The sequence below is a fragment of the Pleurodeles waltl genome, chromosome 2_1, assembly GCF_031143425.1.
Source record: "Pleurodeles waltl isolate 20211129_DDA chromosome 2_1, aPleWal1.hap1.20221129, whole genome shotgun sequence".
NCBI classification, from domain to species: Eukaryota; Metazoa; Chordata; class Amphibia; order Caudata; family Salamandridae; genus Pleurodeles; species Pleurodeles waltl.
The window spans coordinates 562,956,468-562,978,344 of NC_090438.1; the positions used below are offsets into that span (position 1 = coordinate 562,956,468).

Consider the following 21,877-nt stretch of genomic DNA (forward strand, 5'->3'; position numbering starts at 1 on the left):
TTTTCACAAACCATGATGGACCCTTCTGTTTCATCTCATTTGTACCATCTGGCGAGTTTATTGAATGAGCAAACTGTAATCCACATTTAAAATGGAACAGAAAGATAATTTGAGAAAAATGACTAGGCTGAGTTAATTTTAGTCAGATGTGTAGAATCAGTAGTGAAACACTACATTTTGATCCCACTTGCTGTATAATCTTATCTTAGAAATTGAAGGATCCTGGCTTCAAATGCTGAAAGAGGAGATAATGATAATTCTGTAGTCTTTTTATTGAAACACTAGACCACCATAGTTATTTGTTTAATAGTTCTGGAATCGAGGAATAATTCTTACCTTTGTTTTAATGAAGAAAGGACAGCCTTTTAATTAAATCTTTCGGGTAAATCCAATTGAAATATTACTTGTAATATACTAGAAAATATTGCCAATTTATTGAGTTGATTTTATTATTATTTTGCATAATTTAGTTATATGGTTATGTGATTTGGTTGTGGGATTTACTTTTTATAGCTTCTGTAATATTTAGATCTAGAGTCCATTATCTTTATCCCAATTTAATTTATGCATATATTGAGATAGAGAGAGATGGTGATCCTGCCTCCTTAATCTCCTCAAACTCTCATCAAATTGTTTACACTCAATCAAAGGAGACAAACTAAAACTGTTTAGATCTGCATGGACTTTCTGTGATGGGTGCTTGACTGCTTCATCTTCTTTCTTGACAATAGGAATTTGCACCAGTAGATGAATCCAGCTTGGAACAAAGCTGGATGGCTTAAAAGTTTCCTCAAGGATCCATTCCAGCTTCCACCTTCTTCAATATTTTCAATTGAAAGACCAACTTTCAGTTGGTATTATGAAGATTTTAATTTAAAATTATGTTGATAGTTATCCCTCATACTTAGGGCCTGATTTAGATACTGGCGGATGGGAACTCTGTCACAACCGTGACGGATATTCCATCCGCCAATGTAAATTCCATAGGAAATAACAGGAGTTTATATTTCAGTGGATGGGACATCTGTCACCATTGTGACAGAGTAATCCGTCTGCTGATATCTATCAGGAGCCCCTACCTCTTCAAATCTTATCTGGAAATGATCCAACCATGGAAGCCAATGTACTCCATGTTTAATTTTCAGCCCAGAAGGTTACACAAAAAACTCTTTCAAATTTGAACTTTCATGGCTGTGATAGTTAGAGGACACTCTCATAACAACTCCACTCCACTAGACTTACCAATGACTCACACCTCACTACAGATATGCAGATCATACAAATATGACATTCAACAAATTGCTATATATACCTAGTGGAAAAGTAAACCCCTTTTTTCTTCCCTGAAGGAATTGAAAAAAGCCATACAATCCATGGTCATGCCTCACATTGACTTCAGAACGTTTCTGCAGGTTGTTTTGCCAATATCTCACCTGCCTCCTCAGCAGCCAGAATCACAATAGACTGGAAAAAATCATGCCACACCACAGCGATCTACAAGGTATTTATTCAGCTCCTTTCTTCACTTACAAGTCCCTATACTGTAATCAACCTTCCTACCTGCCCAGTGTGCAGTCCTAAATTATGGCATCCAGAAAGCCATGAACTTAGCTCTCTAAAGGGCGGGACTCTCATGTACAGAATCAAACAACCTTTACGTTAGTCTTTTTCAGCTGAATGTGGTGGAATATTCAAATCTCTGCACCAAGCATTTGTGCCTTGCCATTACTCTGGTCCTCTCAACAATGTGTTGTTTCTTACGAAGTGCAGTGTTACTAGTGGGCTTCAGTTCTACAAATAAAATACACCTACACCACCACCAGGCATATGCTGGAAACAAGGATGACCAAAGGGCCAATGTGTTTCACAGGTGTACCCAGCAGCTTGTCAAGACTTTGTTCACCTGCCTGAGTGAGAGGAATCCAGACTAGAATAGGTTATAGTTGTAGGACTCAAGACATTTTGCTACTTTCCTTGTGAGAAGATGGAGGCTTAACCTTCAAAGATACTGGCTTTATGACAACTGACTGGGATATGTGTTCCTCAAGACAATGAATAGAATATCTTTGAGTTTCCCATATTTATTAATCAGATGGTTGAAAATAATAGACTTTAATTTACTTTCTTCTAAAGATATTTACCATATTGTATTACTTTACCATCAGTCATTTGCGTTGGTTTCCGGAGAGTATCTGAGGCTGCCACCAGCATAAGTCTTAGGTTGAAGTATGTAAATCTTATGTTCCATGTCATGTTTATTCATTGTAGTTAAGCTCTGGATTGAGACGTCTTCTATGAGTAGGGGCAGTTGAACTGTCATAATCTCATCTTTTAACTTAAAAGTAAGCTGGGCACTCGATTTCATTCACAGCATGAACTGAAGGAATGGTTTTATTCAGATATGTTGGAAATTGATTTTATAATCAAATACATAGGCTTCTTTTTAATCTCAGTAAAAATATAGACTTGGAAAGGAGGTTGACGAGAGAATATTACAATTGTCATGCCCTAAAGTTCATAACGAAGGATCAGTAGGCAGCGTATGGAGATTGAATCTAGACAACTTTATTAAGCTCATGCCTGGATCTTTGCAACTCTTTAATTCTGGAAGGCGGAAGGACTTTCAATTGAACCTAAGTTTATGTCTCTGAGTAATGACCTTAGAAAATACATCACTAGGTTGACCAGTTTGGATAACACATTTGGCAACTTCTGTGATAGACATCTACCAACAACATGAGCTACAAACAATATTTTTAATCTTAGACAAGGTTCTTTCAGGACATGACTGATGGATTACATTTATCTTCTACTTGGTTAATGATTCATTTTATGCAGATGACTTTAAATATTAGGAAATACATAAACAATTTTACTGGTTATATTGCTGTGAGCTAGACCACACATAATATCACTGGAAGCAAAGGAGAATTATAAACCTCTAGAAAATAAATGCGTAAGCTTCTAGGAGAGAGAAAATTAATTGTCAGGGATGCATTTGTGATTCTAGCCAGATTTTAAAATGGAACCAGTGAACAGAAAGGAAGAAAACAGTACTAAAGAAACTCAGGCTCTCATTATAACATTGGTGGTATTGACCGCCTACCGCCACGGCGACAGCTGCCAACATACCCCCGCCGTGGCTACCAGCTGTCTACGCGTATCATGACCGTCTATGGCATTCCGCCAGAATGCTGGTGGAACACCGCCGATAGTCATGGTGGCGGACGGTGGTAAGGCGGCGCTGCTGACAGCAGCACTGCCACGCCAGCAAAACACCATCGACCGAATCATGACCAATGATACGGCCTGGCGGTGTTTTGCTGGCGGATGCTGCTGCTACCAGCAGAGCAGCGGACCGTCTCCAGCCGGAGGACTCCCTGCAAGCAGGTAAGTCAGGTTCTCCGACCAGAGAGGGGGGTGGGAGGTGTCGTTTGCATGCGGGGGGGTGTATGTTTTGGTATGCATGCCTGCGGGTCTGAGTCGCATTGGATGCGTGCATGAAGTGCATGAATGAGTGATTGTGAGTGTTGTGTGTTGTGAATGCATGTGTGTGACAAGGTATGTTGGTGTGTGTTGCGGTGTGTGGGTATGTATGTGTGCATGAATGGGTGGTAGTGGGTATGCATGTGTGCATGTGTGTATATGGGTGTGCGTGTGGGAGTGTATATGTGTGGGGGGCAGTAGAGGGTAGGGGACGACTCTGAGGAGGGGGAGGGGAGTGGGGGAGACCCCTATCAGCGCCTGGGAAGGAATTCCCTGGCACCGATAGTGCCTACAGCCATGGCTTTCGTGGCGGTAAGATTTGCACGAAAACCATGGCAGTAGGCCGGGTCGTTATCCTGAGGGTGGGATTGTGACGGCCGCCGGGCTGGAGACCGAAGTCTCCAGCCCAGCAGCTGTTACCACCCTGGCAATCGTTGTGTTAAAGTGGCGGTTTGGGATGGCGGTAACCGCCGTGGTCCAAATCCCTTTTTTTTTTACCTCCGGCCTGTTGGAGGTATTACCGCCGCTTTAACACCGACCACCAGGGTTGTAATGAGGGCCTTATTCTGTAATGTAGATGAGCATAATAAAATTACATAATAGTTAGAATAAGGGGTTCAGATCAGCTTTCATGGTCAGATAAAAAATTACTACTAATTAACAAAAGACCCTAACATGAAGAAAGGCATTTGAGGAAAAAAGTCAACTGCAAGAAATATAGGCCCTCATTATGGGCTGGTGGTCATCAGACTGCCAGCCTTGCTGTGGCGGTCCTACCACTGCATTCCTGGTGGTAAAGACTGCTGCAGACCCGGCTGTAAAGACCACCGCATTACAAGTTGTGGGGTGTGGCAGAAGCCAAACCGCCACAACGCAGACTGGCCCATTGGCACGGTTGCACAGACACGGCCGGCGGTGAGGTCCTCCAGCCCGGTGGCAGGCCTCTCCCTCGGAGACTTGCTGGCGTGGTGGTGCTGGTGATGGAACCGCCTATTCAACTCCGTTGGGTCGGACTTCTGCCTATTAATGGGCAGAAGTCCAAACACAACTCTTAATATGGTGGTCAGCAGACCCCAAGCATTACCGGTCTGTTGACTGCAGCGGCTTCAGTGGTCTTTGGAAAAGAACACCTAAGTCGTAATGAGGCCCATAACGTGCAATAGCTCAGAATTGAAGGTCTGTAGTGAAAAGGGAGAAACAAAGTCTGAGGGGCCTATTTAGAAGGTTTTTTGATTGCTCTCCCACCACACAATATGGTCTAAGAGCAATGCAAACCTTAAGTCAGATTTATGAAGTCATGCAAGGCCACTTTGCATGGCTTTGAGTGGCTCCATAAATATGGAGTAAGGCAACGCAGCACAAATTGGAAGTCATTCCATGGGCGTGGCGTAGGTGTCACCATGCAACACCCATGTTTCTTTCGCATTTCTATATTTACCACAACTGGTAAGCCTGGTAATGCACTAAAATGATACGTCTTCCTAGGAGAGGCGTAACAAGGAGAAATAAATCTTTACTTCTCATTGTTACTTCATCTTTTCTTGTGTTCTGCATTCTGCAGCACACGTACAAAGAAGATTATGCCTTTCACAATTGTTTTTGTGCAGGAAATTGTCCCTTCCTGTGCAAAATCAATCCTGGATGCAAAGGAGGCACCCTTGAACCATGGTGCAAGGGAGCCTGCATTGTCCCTAGGCTGCCAACATGGTGCCAGCACAGAGGACAGGGCAGGTTTGCTCCATATTGCCTTAAATACCACACATTCCTGCCCGTTCTCTGGCATGCAGTGCAGCCCTGCAGGGTGACTTACTTAGCTGCGCTGCATGAACTGTTTTGTAAATAGGTCCCTGAGTATCTAGAGAGTTATATCAAGTAATGCTCAATCTGCTCAAATAGACAGGTTACCCGCAAATCCTAAGAATATGAAGGTGTGGTCTTTACAAACCTGTTCCCTGTAGTCCTCAGGCAGATAGCCAGTCCTGAAGTATACCACAGCAACTTCATTTCCATCTCTATAAATACAGATTTGAAAATTAATAAGACTTTATCCAAGGATTTTATGATGGAAATTCATTTTTGAAAATGATGAACACTATATACTGATAGCAAACATTAACACGAATAACAGGTGCACAAAACAGCATTTCTCTGTTTGATATTTACAAACATACTACACAATGTTATAAACTTTAAATTGCCCATAACTATAATTAATTCTCCAGTTCCTGGGATATCCTTACCTTGATGAGCCCCAGCCTTCTTAAATGGAAGGTGGAGGGCTCACGTGGCTCCTATACATATATGTGGGTTTGCTCTCTGCCAGGCTAAGAAGATGGGTGTACTGTCTCTTGGGTCAGAGGCTAGTAATGGTCTCCAAGATATATCTGATGCCCCAAAGATCCCATTCATGGTAAATCTAGTCCCATGGATGTAGTTTAGGTGTCGCCAGAGGTCACTGCTGCACCCCCTAGCTTGACCCTTGCAAACTTTGCCACTGCCTTTGTGACCCCTGACCTCAGAGGTGGCCAATTGAGCATCTTGCCCAGAAGGGCAGCTCCTCTTCCTTGTTATTTTGTCAATTCTTTATTAGACTAACCGTGAATAATCTTTCATTATTCACAATTACTTTAATAAAGAATGAATTATAATTTGCTGGAATAGGACCCTCCCTGGCAGCTGAGATAAGTAGAAAAAAATATTTTAAATGTTTGTTATGTGCATGAGTGCAGGTGAGACTGTGGTTATGTAAGAGTGGGTGTGTGTATCTGTCAGCAGCGGCTGCCCCAGAGATCAAGGGCAGGGGAGACTGGGACGATGGGGCAGTGGGGAATAAATTAAATAATAAAAAAATGAACTTACTGTTCGTTCCGCCGCCGTCTGCTCCTGCCGCATCGCTCGTCCTCCTTTCCTGTTCTGGGGTCCCATAATTTTCTGGGACACCAGAAGAGGCTCCCCAGCAATCCTGCCACTGCTTACATGCTAAATATAGCATGTAAGCAGCATCAGGATTGGTCTGAATGGGAGTGACTGCCACTTAGACACAATCCTGGGGCTTGTGCAGTTTCTCCAGCCTGGCTGTGTCCACAGCCGGGCTACAGAATCCTAAGCGCATGTATGTTTGGACGGCCGTCTTAGGCCATCCAAACACACACATAGCACTTAGGGCCAGATGTAGCAAAGGGTTTGCGCGTCGCAAATGGCGAAAAACACCATTTGCGAGGCGCAAAAGCCTCTCTGCTATGCAGAAATGCATTTTGCAAGTCGGATCCGACTCGTAAAATGCATATCAGACTCGCAAATAGGAAGGGGTGTTCCCTTCCTATTTGTGACTCGCAATGCTATTCAATTTCGCGGTCGCAAATGAAATCGCAGTTACCATCCACTTGAAGTGGATGGTAACCCAGTCGCAAACAGGAAGGGGGTCCCCATGGGACCCTTCCCCTTTGTGAATGGAAAAAAAAATATTTTTTCAGAGCAGGCAGTGGTCCAATGGACCACTGCCTGCCCTGAAAAAAAACGAAACTGACGTTTTTTTTTTTTTTTTTTCAAGTGCAGCTCGTTTTCCTTTAAGGAAAACGGGCTGCAGATGGAAAAAAAAAACTGGTTAATTAAAAAGCAGTCACGGACATGGTGGTCTGCTGACTCCAGCAGGCCACCATCCCCGTGAGTGCCCATACTCGCAATGCGACTTGCAAGCTACCTACATCTGGCCCCTAGTGCTTTCTCTCCTCATCCCTGCCCCGATCACCTCCTGAGACCCAGCCCCACCCCTCCCTCCACCTGCTGACTTAACATACAGAGGAAAAATAAAATGATATTCAAATATCATTTTACTTTTCTGCTGCTGGCTCTTAGTCAGTGGGGCGACTCTCCTCCGCCATTGTGGAGGAGCCGCCCCTGGTATCTGTAAATGTGTCTATGTGTAAGCATATGTGTGAGTGAATGTAAACATTAAATGAAGTGTAATGTCACCTTGCTACCCCTCGCATTTTGGTTAATAGACGTTAATGATGGGCAGTCAGTGGATTTTCAGGAACATTTGCACAGACTCCTTCATTCACAAGTTTATTGATATTAACAACCGCTTTTCCCACTTTCGAAAGGTTGGAGATTTCCTACTGCCAAGGACAGGAATGCATTAATTTCCAGGGTGTGAATGGGGATCAAACACCCTAAAAAATGCTTAGCAAGTGTAAAAGTGCTTTAGGAAACCATTTTCAGATGAATTGTTGCACTTTATGAACAATTACACATGTGTGACTGCCTGCGAGTACTTCGTCAAAGCCATTGAGGATTCCATTAATCTGAAAATCTACACCAGATCATAGCTATAGACCTGCAAGTGTAGATTTTCATATCTATTTGTGAATCAAACATTTTACGTTATGTGTGTTATACTCACTATGCCACAATATTTCAGTGGAGTTTCAGTTGTAGTACTGTTATTTTCCCGTTCTATTCAGTATTGTCGAAACAGTGAAGATGGCACCTGAGCCCAGACTATTGAAGCTAGCAATTGATACCCACTTGCTGATTATGGTTATTGATTCTTAAAGGCAAGCATACATTTTAAGAATTAAAGTGATTATCCCAATCAACTTTTTTGGTTGCAATAACAAACATAAAAATGTTTCTCCAATCTGATTTTAGCTAGGCATAATTTACAAAGTGTAGGAGGCTGGCCTGGTTTGTAGTGGGTACCTTGGGTACTTACACCTTACACCAGGTCCAGTTATCCCTTGTTAGTGAATGTAGTAGTGTACTTGCAGCTTAGGCTGATAGAGGTGGCTATAGCAGAGCAGCTAAGGCTGAACTAGGAGACATACAAAGCTCATGCAGTACCACTCATAGTTACACAGTACTTATACACAAGTAAAGACAATACTCAGTGTTACCATAAATAAAGGTATTTATATGGGTGACACAGTGCCAGAAATATCTTAGAGACAATACTCCTTCTGGAGGTAAGTATTATACACAATATATACAGTACACTAGACACCAAAATTAGACAAGTAAATAGTCCTAGAACAATGCAAACAGTAGGGAATCCTATAGAAGGCAAAGGGAAAAAATAGGTCTAGGAGCAACACAAACCATATACTAAAAAAGCGGAATGTGAATCACAAATTCCTCCCTAGACAAGTGTAGTGTGTGCAGAATCACTGGGAGAGTAAGAATACAGTAAAGGTAAGTAAATTACCCCACCCCAGAGCCCAGAAAAGCAGGAGTAAAGTACTGCAAGTTTCCTTAGGACACACTACACCTTGTTTTTGGAATTTTGCAGCAGCCAAACAAGTCTGCAAAGAACAACTGCTGGATTATTGGACCTGAAGACCTGCAAAGGAAGGGGACCAAGACCAGAAGTCGAAAGAAGTTCCAGGAAGGACAGGAGCCCCTGCCAACCCAGAAGAGGGTGCAAAAGAAGAGTCCCCAGTTAGTCGAAGACTGCAGAAATGCACCAGTGGGTTCCTGCATGATGCAAAGGATGTCCCATGGCATGAAGATCGTTGCAGATAAGATTTCGTGTTGGAAGGCACCAACAAGCCTTGGCTATGACAAAAGTGAATTTTTTGTCAAAATGGCACTGGATGGACCTAGGAGGGACCTGGGGGCCTCAACTCTGTGTGAGGAGGAAGAGGGGGCTCTCAGCACTTTAGAGAGCCCTCAGGATGCCCACCAGCATCCCAAGTAGCTGCAGGATCTGGGTTCAAAGGAAGTGCAAAATGAGGTTGAAGCAGCACAACAAAAGAAGGTCCCATGCCGCAGGAAAACAACTCAGCGAGTTCAGCGTCACAGGGTGGAGTGATGGGGACCTGGGCCAGGATGTGCATGAAGGAAGTTTGCACAGAGTGCACAGAGGCTTCAGGAGGTGAAGAAGACATAGTACACAGGGGTACCATCGTTCTCAGGGAAGGCAAAGTCTTACCTCCTCCAAATCGCGTCAGAAGGACCTCAGGACAGTCTAGGTTGATGATGTACACCCTCTGTGTCCTTAGGAGCACGCTTGTTGTAGTGAGAGGAGTCCAAGGGCACAGGTCGTCATCTTGGAAGGTGCCTGCTTGGAACAGGAGAGTGACTCTGTCACTCCACTGGAGATTTCTTCAGTCCTTCTGGTGCATGATGAAGATAGGGAGTCCCCAGAGCGTGCACACCATGGAAACTGTTGCAGTTGCTGACTTGGAGCTGAGGTTGCTGAAGAAAAGTGTCTCTTGTAGACACTTTGTTGCAGTTATAGCGTTTCTTGGAGCAGGCTGCGGTTGATCCAAGGTCAGAAGAGTCTGAAGTTGTTGCAGAGGATTCCTGAAGGAAACTTGCAAGCAGAATATGAAGAGAACCCACAGGAGAGACCCTAAATAGCCCTGAGAGGGGGATTGGCTACCTTATCAGGGATAGACCTATCAGGAGGGGTCTCTGATGTCACCTGCTGGCACTGGCCACTCAGAGCCCTCCAGAGTGCCCCCACGCCTTGCAAAGCAAGATGTCTGAAGTCTGGGACACACTGGAGGAGCTCTGGGAACCACCCCTGTGGTGGTGATGGACAGGAGAGTAGTCACTCTCCTTTCCTTTGTCCAGTTTCCCGCCAGAGCAGGGGAGAAGGGGTCCCTGGACCAGTGTAGACTAGTTTATGCAAGGAGGGCACCATCTGTGCCCTTCAAAGCATTTCCAGAGGCTGGGGGAGGCTACCCCTCCCCAGCCTATAACAGCTATTTCCAAAGGGAGAGGGTGTAACACCCTGCTCTCAGAGGAAATGCTTTGTTCTGCCTTCCTGGGACTGGGCTGCCCAGACCCCAGGAGGGCAGAACCCTGTCTGTGAGGTGGCAGCAGTTGTAGCTGCAGTGCAAGCCTGAGAGAGGTCGTTTGGCAGTACTGGGGGTCCATGGTGGAGCCCCCAGGATGCATGGAATTGGCTCCCCAATACCAGATTTGGAATGGGGGGACAATTCCAGGATCTTCGACATGTTACATGGCCATATTCGGAGTTACCATTGTGAAGCTACATATAGGTATTGACCTATATGTAGTGCACGCGTGTGATGGTGTCCCAGCACTCACAAATTCCGGGGAAATGGCCCTTGACTATGTGGGGGCACCTTTGCTAGTGCAAGGGTGCCCTCACACTTAGTAACTTTGCACCTAACCTTCAGAAAGTAAAGGTTAGATATATAGGTGACTTATAAATTACTTAAGTGCAGTGAAAATGGCTGTGAAATAGTGTGTGCACTATTTCATGCAGGCTGCAATGGCAGGCCTGTGCAAGGGTTTGTCTGAGCTCCCTATGGGTGGCAAAAGAAATGCTGCAGCCCATTTGGATCTCCTGGAACCCCAATGCCGTGGATACCTCAGTACCATATACTAGGGACTTATAAGGGAGGTCCAGTATGCCAACTGAAATTGGTAAATATAGTCACTGGCCTACAGTGACAAATTTAAAAGCAGAGAGAGCATAAGCACTGAGGTTCTGATTAGCAGAGCCACAGTGACACAGTTAGGCACTACACAGGCATACACATTAGGCCACAAACTATGAGCACTGGGGTCCTGGCTAGCAGGATCCCAGTAAGACAGGCAAAACACACTGACATATAGGTTTTTATCTATGAGCACTGGGGTCCTGGCTAGCAGGATCCCAGTGACACAGTAAAAACACACTGACACACACTCACAAACAGGCCAAAAGTGGGGGTAACCATGCTAGGAAGAGGTTACTTTCCTACACCTCCCCCACCCCCAACGAAGGACAATAGGGCTAACCTTGGCCAGTTGAGACATTATTGTCTAAGTGGAGATAAGTGGAGAGTAGATCTGCAATAGAGTGGTTACTGCCTTTATCATCTACTATATGGTTACTTCCCTGTGGGGATGTAAACCACCCTGTTTGGAGATTTTTACCTAACCAACAGTGTGAGTGTAAATTCTCAGAGTTCCTATTAGTATATTTTAAAGTTGGGCAGTGGGATTGGTCCACTGGGCCTATGTCAAAGGCAGGAAATGCTGGACAGGGATGCTGTCTCAATTAAAGCTGGAGCTGGGCAAAAACTTTGTCCATATGGCTGTAAGAGAGAACAGGGTTGTTGTTTCTCTTGAGTTGGAGCAGGGCAGGGCTGCTGTCCTATAAGCTCCACACTAGGACAGGGCTGTTGTCCTAAGTGTTTAGAGGTAGTGCAGGGCTGCTGCACTAAAGTTTATCTGCAAAGTTTGGTGGGATGCTCCATATTTACTAAAATGGTGCAGTTTTGCACATCTGGATTAGTGGTTCCACACAGAGGTACTTTTACCTCTGGGAGTCCAGCTGTGGTAGCTGATGGCTCCTTTGGTACAGGTTCCACCCCAGGAGAGGTTTCTACCACCTCAGGAATGGTGTCCTTAGTAGCGGGGTGGGGAAGGGATACTGTGATACCCTTTTTACCTGTTGGTGGAGAGGGATCCTGAGATTTCAGGCCTTGTTCTCTCCTTTGCTTTTTCATTTCACCAGAAATGAGAGGAAACAATTCCTCAGGGATACCCAGCATGGATGCACGGGTACTAAACTCTATGTCAGCCCAACCTGAGGCCTTTAGGTCATTCCCTAAGAGACAATCTACAAGTAAGCTAGGTGATACCACCACCTGCTTAGGGCCAGTAACTTCACCCCAACTAAGTTGAACTACAGCTAAGGGGAGAGACTGAGTGGAGTTATTGCATCAGTAACTTGGTACTTCTGTCCAAAGAGGTGTTGTGCAGGTGACACTAGGTTTTGAGTCACCAAAGTGATACTGGCACCTCTGTCCCTGTAGGCCTGGGCCTCAACACCATTTATTAAGATTGACTGGTTGTACTTATCCATGTTAAGGGGACAAGCAGCCAAGGTGGCAAGGCCAATGCAACCAGGTGTGACAGAAACTGTCTTGGGACTGTCTACCCCAGTTTCTATTATGGTCCCAAAAGTGAAACCAACTACACCTTTAGTTTGACTATTGCCAGTAGTCCCACCACTATTACCACTAATGCTAGGGGCACTAGAGTCTGATGTCTTAGTGATTGTCGGCTCAGTGGCTTTACCTGTGCAGGACTTATCCCCTGGCCAATGGCCTTTATCTCTACACACATAGCACCAACGCTTTTTCTGACTGTGTGAAGAGTTTGAAGAAGATGAAGAAGTTATATCCCCACCCCCAGAGGAGTGTTTTAGACCCGAAGAAGGATCTTTAGATTTACTTTTCTCCCTATGCTTGTCCTGAGATTTTTCACCATCTTTCTTCTTGCCATCCTTGTCACCCCCGTATGAGCTTTTCTGCTCACCCTTGTTCTGACCCATTTATCTGCCTTCTTTCCCAATTCTTGGGGAGAGATCAGATCTGAGTCCACAAGATACTGATGTAACAAGTCAGACACACAATTATTCAAGATATGCTCTCTCAGAATCAAGTTATAAAGGCTTTCATAATCAGTCACCTTGCTGCCATGTAACCAACTTTCTAGGGCCTTCACAGAACAGTCCACAAAGGCTGTCCAGTCCTGTGATGAGTCCTTTCTTGTCTCTCTGAACTTAAGTCTATACTGTTCAGTGGTTAAGCCCAGGCCATCCAAGAGTGCATTCTTAAGAATTTTGATAATTACCTGCATCCCTCCTCTCTGACAATAAGAAGTCTGTCTCTCCCGTTGCCAGAGAAGTATAACCAAAGGATAGCAGCACACTGTACATGAGGGACCCTCTGAACTTTACAGGCCCTCTCAAGTGCAGTAAACCACCTGTTGATGTCATCATCATCCTTGTAAGGAGGGACAACTTTGTGCAGATTCCTAGAATCAAATGAAGGTTCCCTAACATTTGTAATTCTAAAACTGCTGCTGCCACCATTGGGAACTAGCCCCAAGCCCTGCCTCACTTTCTCCATAGCCATGGATTCCCTGTCTGTCAGGAATCCCCAAGTAGCTCCCTGCGTTATCTGTCAGCATCCCCAGGAATTAGGGTTAAATCATATCTCTGTTCTTGGTTAAATCTTCATGTTTCTAAGTAAACATAATGTGCTGTGTTACACAATTGGTTTTATCAATGCTTGTTTTACCAATGCTTGTTTACTAATGTGAGCAGGTGTAGACATGTGCTTATAATTGGGTGTGGTGTAGACATGTGCTTCTAATTGGGTGTGGTGACTCATCCACATGTGGAAACTCAACTGCTTTCCTTATTGGCTATAAATAGCAGAGTGAACCATGCCTCCCTGCTTGGCTTTGTTTTGCTTCCTGATCTCAGCATCTGATGTGGCAGTCCAGCCCCTGCTGTCATCCCCATATTCAGGACTTTTGAGGCAATTATTTTCTTCGTTCATGTACCAGCTGACACCAGGCATTCCTCTAGCACTTCGGAAAAGACTGCAGCTAAGTGACTAGTATTCCCTAGGGAGTTTGTTCTTTGAGCGCCACGCTTTCCTAAAACAGCTGGTGTATTTCGGACCTCGTATTTTGGCAGAGTTCTTATCTTGAAGAGACAAATGCATTTCTGAACATTCTACATTATTATTGCCGAAATGTGCCTCAGGAAATCTGTCTGAGCTCGAGGAATATAAAAAGTGACAGTGCAATTTTAAAAGAGCATTTACGTGGCTTTTTTTTCTCTAATAGCAATACTCTTGGATTTAAATTGTGTCATTCATGCCTGTGTTTCAGGTTTGAGGAATTTGCTTTTTGAAGGGTTTTTCACACACAGAGTGAAACCAAACCAAACTGTGCCACCCTAACTGTTTGAACCCAGAGTGGACATTTGTATTTCTTGGATTGTTTTTATTCAACCCTATGCATGCAGGAAAGTTATATGTGATATAATTAATGCCCTTGTTTGTCTTTCTTGTGCATGATAAGTGCAACCACAGTTCTAATTGTAGTGTGTAACAGTGAATCTCTGTGAAGCCAGCCCTAGTGTCGTCGTACTTATTGTCATGGTACTCAGTTTGGGGTTTTGGTAATGCAGTGTTAGTAATTGTGCCAAGAAAAGTGCTGGAGCATCCCGGTGTTCCTCTACCGCTCCTGTGCTCATATCAGAAAGAGAGATTCAGTTTCAAGGAAGTTGAGTGCACTGACTTTACTATCACTCTGTCAACAATGACCTGTCCCCCGCATATACAGGGTGCCTGGCTGGACCGGCAAGACATGGCAGTGTTTTGTCTCTTTCTCTTCCACTCCCTCTTCCCTTTTGGGACACCTGCTGGGGTTTCTGTGTCCACCAGGAAGTGCTGCTGAGAGGTGTTCCAGGAGGTTGGGGGCATACCATCGCCCCTGCAGACATCCTGCTTTTCAGGTGAGTGGCCCCATCTCGACATAAAGCCACGCCACAACATACAAGGCTGCCTAGGCGATGGATTCCTCAATGGGTAATTTCAAAGGTTTAGCACAGGCTTTACCAGCTGCTCAGGATGCTCCATTTTTATTAGATTTAACAAGGGCCCTAGCGGGATTACAGAAGGAAGTTATTTCCATAAAGCAAGAGAACCTGGAGTTGCACACTGAACTACAGCGGTATAAACCACAAGACACCCCCTGGGGAGGAGCCAATCTAAAACAAAGATCTCCAGTAGTACAGGCCCCTTGGTTTGACCCGTATAATCATGTTCCGAGACCCGATTCAGGCCCAACGACTTCCACCACACAACCCATGCAGATAATGGTCACAACACCAACCCCTATGCCCTTAGCTCATCCAGAAAGGTTTTTGGGAGATAGTGCCAAGTTCAAAAATGTTCTTAACCAGTGCGAGCTACAGTTTTTGTGTCGGCAGCTGCATTCCCCAACGATGCTGCAAAGGTAGCTTTTATTATCTCTTATTTGGGAGGCAATGCAGCTAATTGGTCTATTCTGCTGGTGGAGTGCAATGACTCTATACTGTATGATTTCAACCAGTTGAAGGAAGCCTTGCCGAAACTGTTTGCCAAACAACTCTTCGTGCAAGCCAGTGACAATGAGTTGCTGAATTTGCACCAGAGAAACAAGGATCTACTATCCTATGTCACCTCTTTCAATCAGTTGGTGGCAGAGACTGAGTTGCCCGAGGAGAAGAGGACCTCCCTCTTCTATTGTGGCCTGCGGGACGATCTCAAGGATGTTCTAGCCCAAATTGTGGAACCTCCTACGGAGTGTTCCGAGTTCATTGACCTGGTGGTACTGTCGCGTAGGCTCTCATTATCCTAATGAGACTACTGGATTTTGGGCGGCAAGATTGTTCACAGTGTGGGGGACTAACGTGCATGAAGCTATATTAAAAATGGCTATACTACACCCTCCCCTTGTCGGTAGAAAGTGGTTTAAGCCAAAGCTAAAATGCCCTAAGCTAAAATATATTTAAAACCCTATTCAATTTTAACAAGTTAAGAGGACACATAAGCATACTAATTTGCAATTTTAAAACGAGCATGCGGCCAAATGCTGAATTTAAAGAAAAATGTCAATTTAAGATAGATCCAAATCAAGCATCAGTCATGGAAAGCAGGAGATTCTCCACCTCGGCAGATGACAAAACCGGTAGATCCATGCCAAAAACTACAAAGGAGCAGGTGTGTTCCAAAGCCTCAGTGTTGACCAAGGCGGCATCCCGTGCAGTGCCTATGAACGAGTTAATATCAACTTCCTCCAGGAAGGGTAGCTCGTAATCAGCCTCTCTAAGCAAACACAGCCACAGCGCGCATGTCTGGTAATAAACCCTCATCAAGAACATCAACAGATCAGCATCAATCACTGAGGGGCGTTGCTGTGAGTGACAAACGTCCAGTGCATGTTCAAAAGAGCACCAACGGCACCGAAACACGGGCTGCACACAATCCAAAACCGGTCTGAATGACAGAGACCAGTCACACTCCAAATGTTCCAGGAGTGTTGCTCCAAAGTGCTGCATCATGCGATCACGACACAGCTGCGCTGATGGGAGCGCCCACATTCGTCCTTGTTGCGGCGGGACAGCCATTGCGAAAAAACAACAGCAACAGCGCCCAGCACCCGAACCCCTGGCCCCCCCGACCCCCGCCTGACCTACGACTCCACCACCCTCACCACCCTCAACCCCGGCCGCACGCCGGGCTGCTACCGCGCCACCCCGAAACGAACCCACGGACCCTTCACCTGCAGCAGCTGCCGCTTCACCTGCCTACGGACTCACACCGCTCCCGTCAAGAACGACTCCCCCGGAAGCAATCTCCACTGCATCCTGGTCAACACCCGTTCCGTCCACAGACACGCAATCGAATTGTGGAACCTCATCAACTCAACGAACCCGGACATCGCCTTCCTCACCGAGACCTGGATGAACCCCTCCTCGGCACCCGACATCGCCATAGCCATCCCCGATGGCTACAAAATCATCCGGAAAGACCACACCAACCGCATCGGAGGAGGCGTCGCCATCGCACACAAAAGCTCCATCCGTATCTCGACCCACATCGACAACTCACTCCCCAACGCCGAACACCTCCACTTCGCAATCCACAGCGACCCCAAGACCACCCTCAGAGGCACCCTCATGTACAGACCACCAGGACCACGCACCAAGTTCAGCGAAGACATCGCAGACTTCATCAACCCTCACGCACTCTCGTCCACCGACTACATCCTCCTAGGGGACCTCAACTTTCACCTGGAGAACCACACCGACAACAACACCACAGCCTTACTGGACAACCTCGCCAACCTAGGACTGAAACAGCTAGTCAACACCCCCACCCACTACGCCGGACACACGCTCGACCCCATCTTCTCCTCCAGCAAACACATCTCCTTCAGCCACACCACCGAACTCACCTGGTCGGACCACAGCTGTGTCCACTTCAGCTTCAAGAAGACCACCATGCACCACCACACCCAGCAACCACCAAGAAGACACTGGAATCGAATCACCACAGAACAGCTCGCATCGACCCTCTCCCAGAACCAACCCACCAGCACCACTAACCCCAACGAAGCCGCCAACAACCTCACGAGCTGGATCTCAGACTGCGCCAACCTCCTGGCCCCCCTGAAGACCCAAGCTAACACCAACAACCACAAGAAAAACTTCTGGTTCGCCCCCGACCTCAAGGACTCCAAAAAAGAATGCCGCACCCTCGAGAAGTCTTGGCGCCTCAACCAGACCGAGGAGAACATGTCAGCCCTCAAGAACGCCACCCGCCAACACCACCAACGCCTCCGCGCCGCACGAAAATGAGCCTACCAGAACAGACTAGACAACAACGCCCACAACAGCAAGGAACTTTTTGGCATCGTCAAAGAGCTCTCCAACCCCGATGCAGAAAACAACTCCATCCCTCCCTCACAGGACCTCTGCGACTCCCTCGCAGCCTTCTTCCACCACAAAATCGCCGACATATACAACAGCTTCACCACTACCAACACGAACCCACCCCCAGAACCCGCCACCGACATCACCACCTTCCTCACCTGGAACCCAACCACCACCGAGGAAACCACCCGCGTCATGAACTCGATCCACTCGGGATCTCCATCCGACCCCTGCCCGCACCACATCTACAACAAAGCCGACCACATCATCGCACCCCACCTCCGAGACGTCATCAACGCATCTCTCACCTCCGCCACCTTCCCAGAGAGCTGGAAACACGCAGAGCTCAACGCCCTCTTAAAGAAACCAACAGCAGACCCCACCGAACTCAAAAACTTCCGGCCCATCTCCCTCCTACCGTTCCCCGCCAAAGTGATTGAGAAAATCATCAACGCTCAACTCACCACCGCGTTGGAAACCAACGACTCACTCGACCCCACACAGTTCGGCTTCAGAGCTAACCACAGCACCGAAACCGCCCTCATCGCAGCCACGGACGACATCAGATCCCTGACCGACAAGGGAGAAACCGTGGCCCTCATACTCCTGGACCTCTCTGCAGCCTTTGACACGGTCTGCCACCGTACCCTGATACACCGCCTCAGCAACGCCGGCATCAGAGGCAAGGCCCTGGAATGGATCATCTCCTTCCTCTCCGGAAGAACTCAGAGAGTCCGCCTCCCCCCCTTCAGATCTACAGCCACGGAGATCATCTGCGGTGTCCCCCCAGGATCCTCCCTCAGCCCCACCCTCTTTAACATTTACATGACCCCCCTGGCGAACATCGCACGAAAACACGGACTCGACCTCATATCCTACGCCGACGACACCCAGCTCATCTTATCCCTCACCAACAACCCCACCTCAGCAAGGACCAGACTACACGAAGGCATGAAGGAAGTAGCGAACTGGATGACAGACAGCAGGCTGAAACTGAACACAGAGAAGACGGAGGTTCTCATCCTCGGCCCTACACCCACCGCCTGGGACGACTCCTGGTGGCCTTCCGCCCTAGGCAGCACTCCCCAACCCACCGACCACGCACACAACCTCGGCTTCATCCTGGACTCATCCCTCTCCATGTCCAGACAGGTCAACTCGGTGACCTCGGCATGCTTCAACACCCTCCGCATGCTCCGCAAGATCTTCCGCTGGATCCCCACCGATACCAGAAAGACCGTCACCCACGCCCTCGTCACCAGTCGCTTGGACTATGGGAACACTCTGTACGCAGGCATCACCATCAAGCTGCAGAGGATACTTCAACGGATCCAGAACGCTGCCGCACGACTCATCCTGAACATACCCCGCCACCACCACATCTCCGGACACTTGAAGAAACTTCACTGGCTCCCAGTCAACAAGAGGATCACCTTCAGACTCCTCACCGACGCACACAAAGCCCTTCACAACCTCGGACCAAAACTCATCAACCACCGCATCTCCTTCTACACTCCTCCGCGCACCCTACGCTTGACCGGACAAGCCCTGGCAGCCGTACCCCGCATCTGCAAAGCCACCGCCGGAGGAAGATCCTTCTCTTTCCTGGCAGCGAAGACCTGGAACTCTCTGCCCAGCCACCTTCGCACCATACCTGACCACCTCTCCTTCAGGAGGCAGCTCAAGACCTGGCTCTTTGAGCACTGACCCCCCCCCACCCCCCCCCAGCGCCTTGAGACCCTTACGGGTGAGTAGCACGCTTTATAAATGCGAATGAATGAACAGCAAAATGCCGCCTAATAAAGCCAAAGTTATTGGCAATCCCCCAAAAATGCTTCTGAAAATTGAATGAATAGCTGAAAATATTAAACCAAATATGGAAGAGAAGGTGTGAACGAAACCAATACCAACAGCTTTGAAAAAATGTGCTAATCCAGCCGTGCTGGATGCATTAAATATACGTCCCACGAGTTCACCAAAGTGTCTTGGAAAATTTGTATTTAACAGGGACTGTATTTCCACCGATGACCTTGCCACTTGAAGTGCGTAGGTCTCGCGTGCAGATGTAAGGGCCACATGCTTCTGAAAAAATAAAGCCTTTAGTCTACTTAACTTGTCAAAATTCACCTTGGAAGTAGCAATGTGAGGCCAACCATCCGCTACCTCCCTAATTTTGGTGGGGGGAAACCACACGTTCCCGCAGCATGTAACGACCTTAGTGACCGAAACAACGTAAACTATTCCAGCCCGCATGCACAACAGTCTATTGAGGAGGACATAGCTGCCGTTTGAAAGCACCTGGAACGTGCGTTCAATCAAGGGGACTAGAACTCCCTTCAGATAGCAAGCCAAGTTCGCAACTGAGGCATTACACGCCCCATGCAAGAACAGCTGCTTACAAATCATCGAATGGCTGACTGAAGTCTCACATTCACTGCCGCTAAGAAAGACCTCTTTAATGCCATTGAGGCATTTGTACCAGAAAGGAAGCTCCCACATCTCATGGATGTAACTATCTCCCAGCCTTTCATATCTGCCTACCGGAACATGTTTCAAACAAGAAGTGAATTGTAATGTAGAAATAGGCAGATTAATAACCCCGTGTATCAACCACTCTGCAGAGGGAATCTCGGCCACGGTAAAAGGCAATCTTTCTAACTTTTCAATGTTGAGCATGACATAAGTCGTCTCCTTCTTAGCCATTAGTTGTTGTTGTCGCGTTAAATTAAAGGAAAAAAATATGGCCCTGGCACTGATGTGCTGCCACGGAACGCAACCCGCCTTCATTGTCTGAAGTGTCCAACCCAACTGCATAATGGACCTGGTCTGACTCTGTCCTTGATATCAAGAAGACATATCAGTTCATATAATGTGTATAGCAAGCAAAAGAAACAATGTTGTTAATTGTATATATCCGGTCGAACAAGGTGTGAATTCCATTAGCCACAACAGCTAATGCTTTTTTCAAATTTTCCTGATCTATCTGCCTTAACCGGGCTGCCGCCTCTTGTTGGGAAATTTTCCATATTCCATTGTATGCTTCATACAAGAAACGCTTCCTACGTGGTATCGTTGGGCCAGACAAAAAATCTTGTAAGTCAGTGTTATTAGACAGGAGAGTGAGATGTGTCTTAACTGCATCTAGTGAGGACGATTTTAGCCATTGCTGGCACAATTTTCCTACACTATGGGGCTGATTCTAACCCCGGCGGTCTTTGACCGCCGGGGCGAGGGTCGGCGGGAGCACCGCCGACAGGCCGGCGGTGCCCCGCAGGGCATTCTGACCGCGGCGCTTTGGCCACGGTCAGAAAGGGTAAACCGGCGGTCTCCCGCCGGTTTACCGCTGCCCTCAGAATCCCCCATGGCGGCGCAGCTTGCTGCGCCGCCATGGGGGATTCTGACCCCCCCTACCGCCATCCTGTTCATGGCGGGAAAGCCGCCATGAACAGGATGGCGGTAGGGGGGGTCGCGGGGCCCCTGGGGGCCCCTGCCGTGCCCATGCCAATGGCATGGGCACGGCAGGGGCCCCCGTAAGAGGGCCCCGCAAGGTATTTCAGTGTCTGCCTTGCAGACACTGAAATACGCGACGGGTGCTACTGCACCCGTCGCACCTTCCCACTCCGCCGGCTCGATTACGAGCCGGCATCCTCGTGGGAAGGGAGTTTTTCCCTGGGCTGGCGGGCGGTCTTTTGGAGACCGCCCGCCAGCCCAGGGAAAAACTCATAATACCCTCCGCGGTCTTCTGACCGCGGAGCGGTATTATGGGGGCGGAATTCTGGCGGGCGGCCTCCGCCGCCCGCCAGAATTAGAATCACCCCCTATATGTTGTAATAATTTCAGCATGTTCTGGTGATATATAGCGAGGGTCTGACCTACTCGTTCGGAAACCCCCCGAGGAGGTGACAAAACGTTGATGACATCTATTGGCCACACTAACCACCCACCTGGACGTATCAGTGAAGTGTTAAATGTACCATTCTGGACCCAATCATTAAGCTCACTAAAAGTTGCATTTGTATACTTTTGCCAGTTATTAAATTTTGCAGGGTCAGGTATGCTAGGCATGCTAAACAACTGGTCTGTTGTACTGTTTCATTCTAAAAAATCGTTTGAACGGGGATGAGACATGCTCTAAACAATGTTTCTCTA

The 21,877-nt window shown here is 47.1% G+C and overlaps 1 protein-coding gene across 1 annotated transcript in view; it reads right to left on the minus strand.

The window, feature by feature from the left end:
* Nucleotides 1–21,877, minus strand: part of LOC138260020 (glutathione synthetase-like) — a 327,470-nt gene that overhangs the window by 127,839 nt on the left and 177,754 nt on the right. Inside the window, exon 8 of the mRNA XM_069208089.1 lies at nt 5,432–5,498. Within this exon, the coding sequence (XP_069064190.1) occupies nt 5,432–5,498 (67 nt within the window). The remainder of the gene's footprint in view (nt 1–5,431; nt 5,499–21,877) is intronic.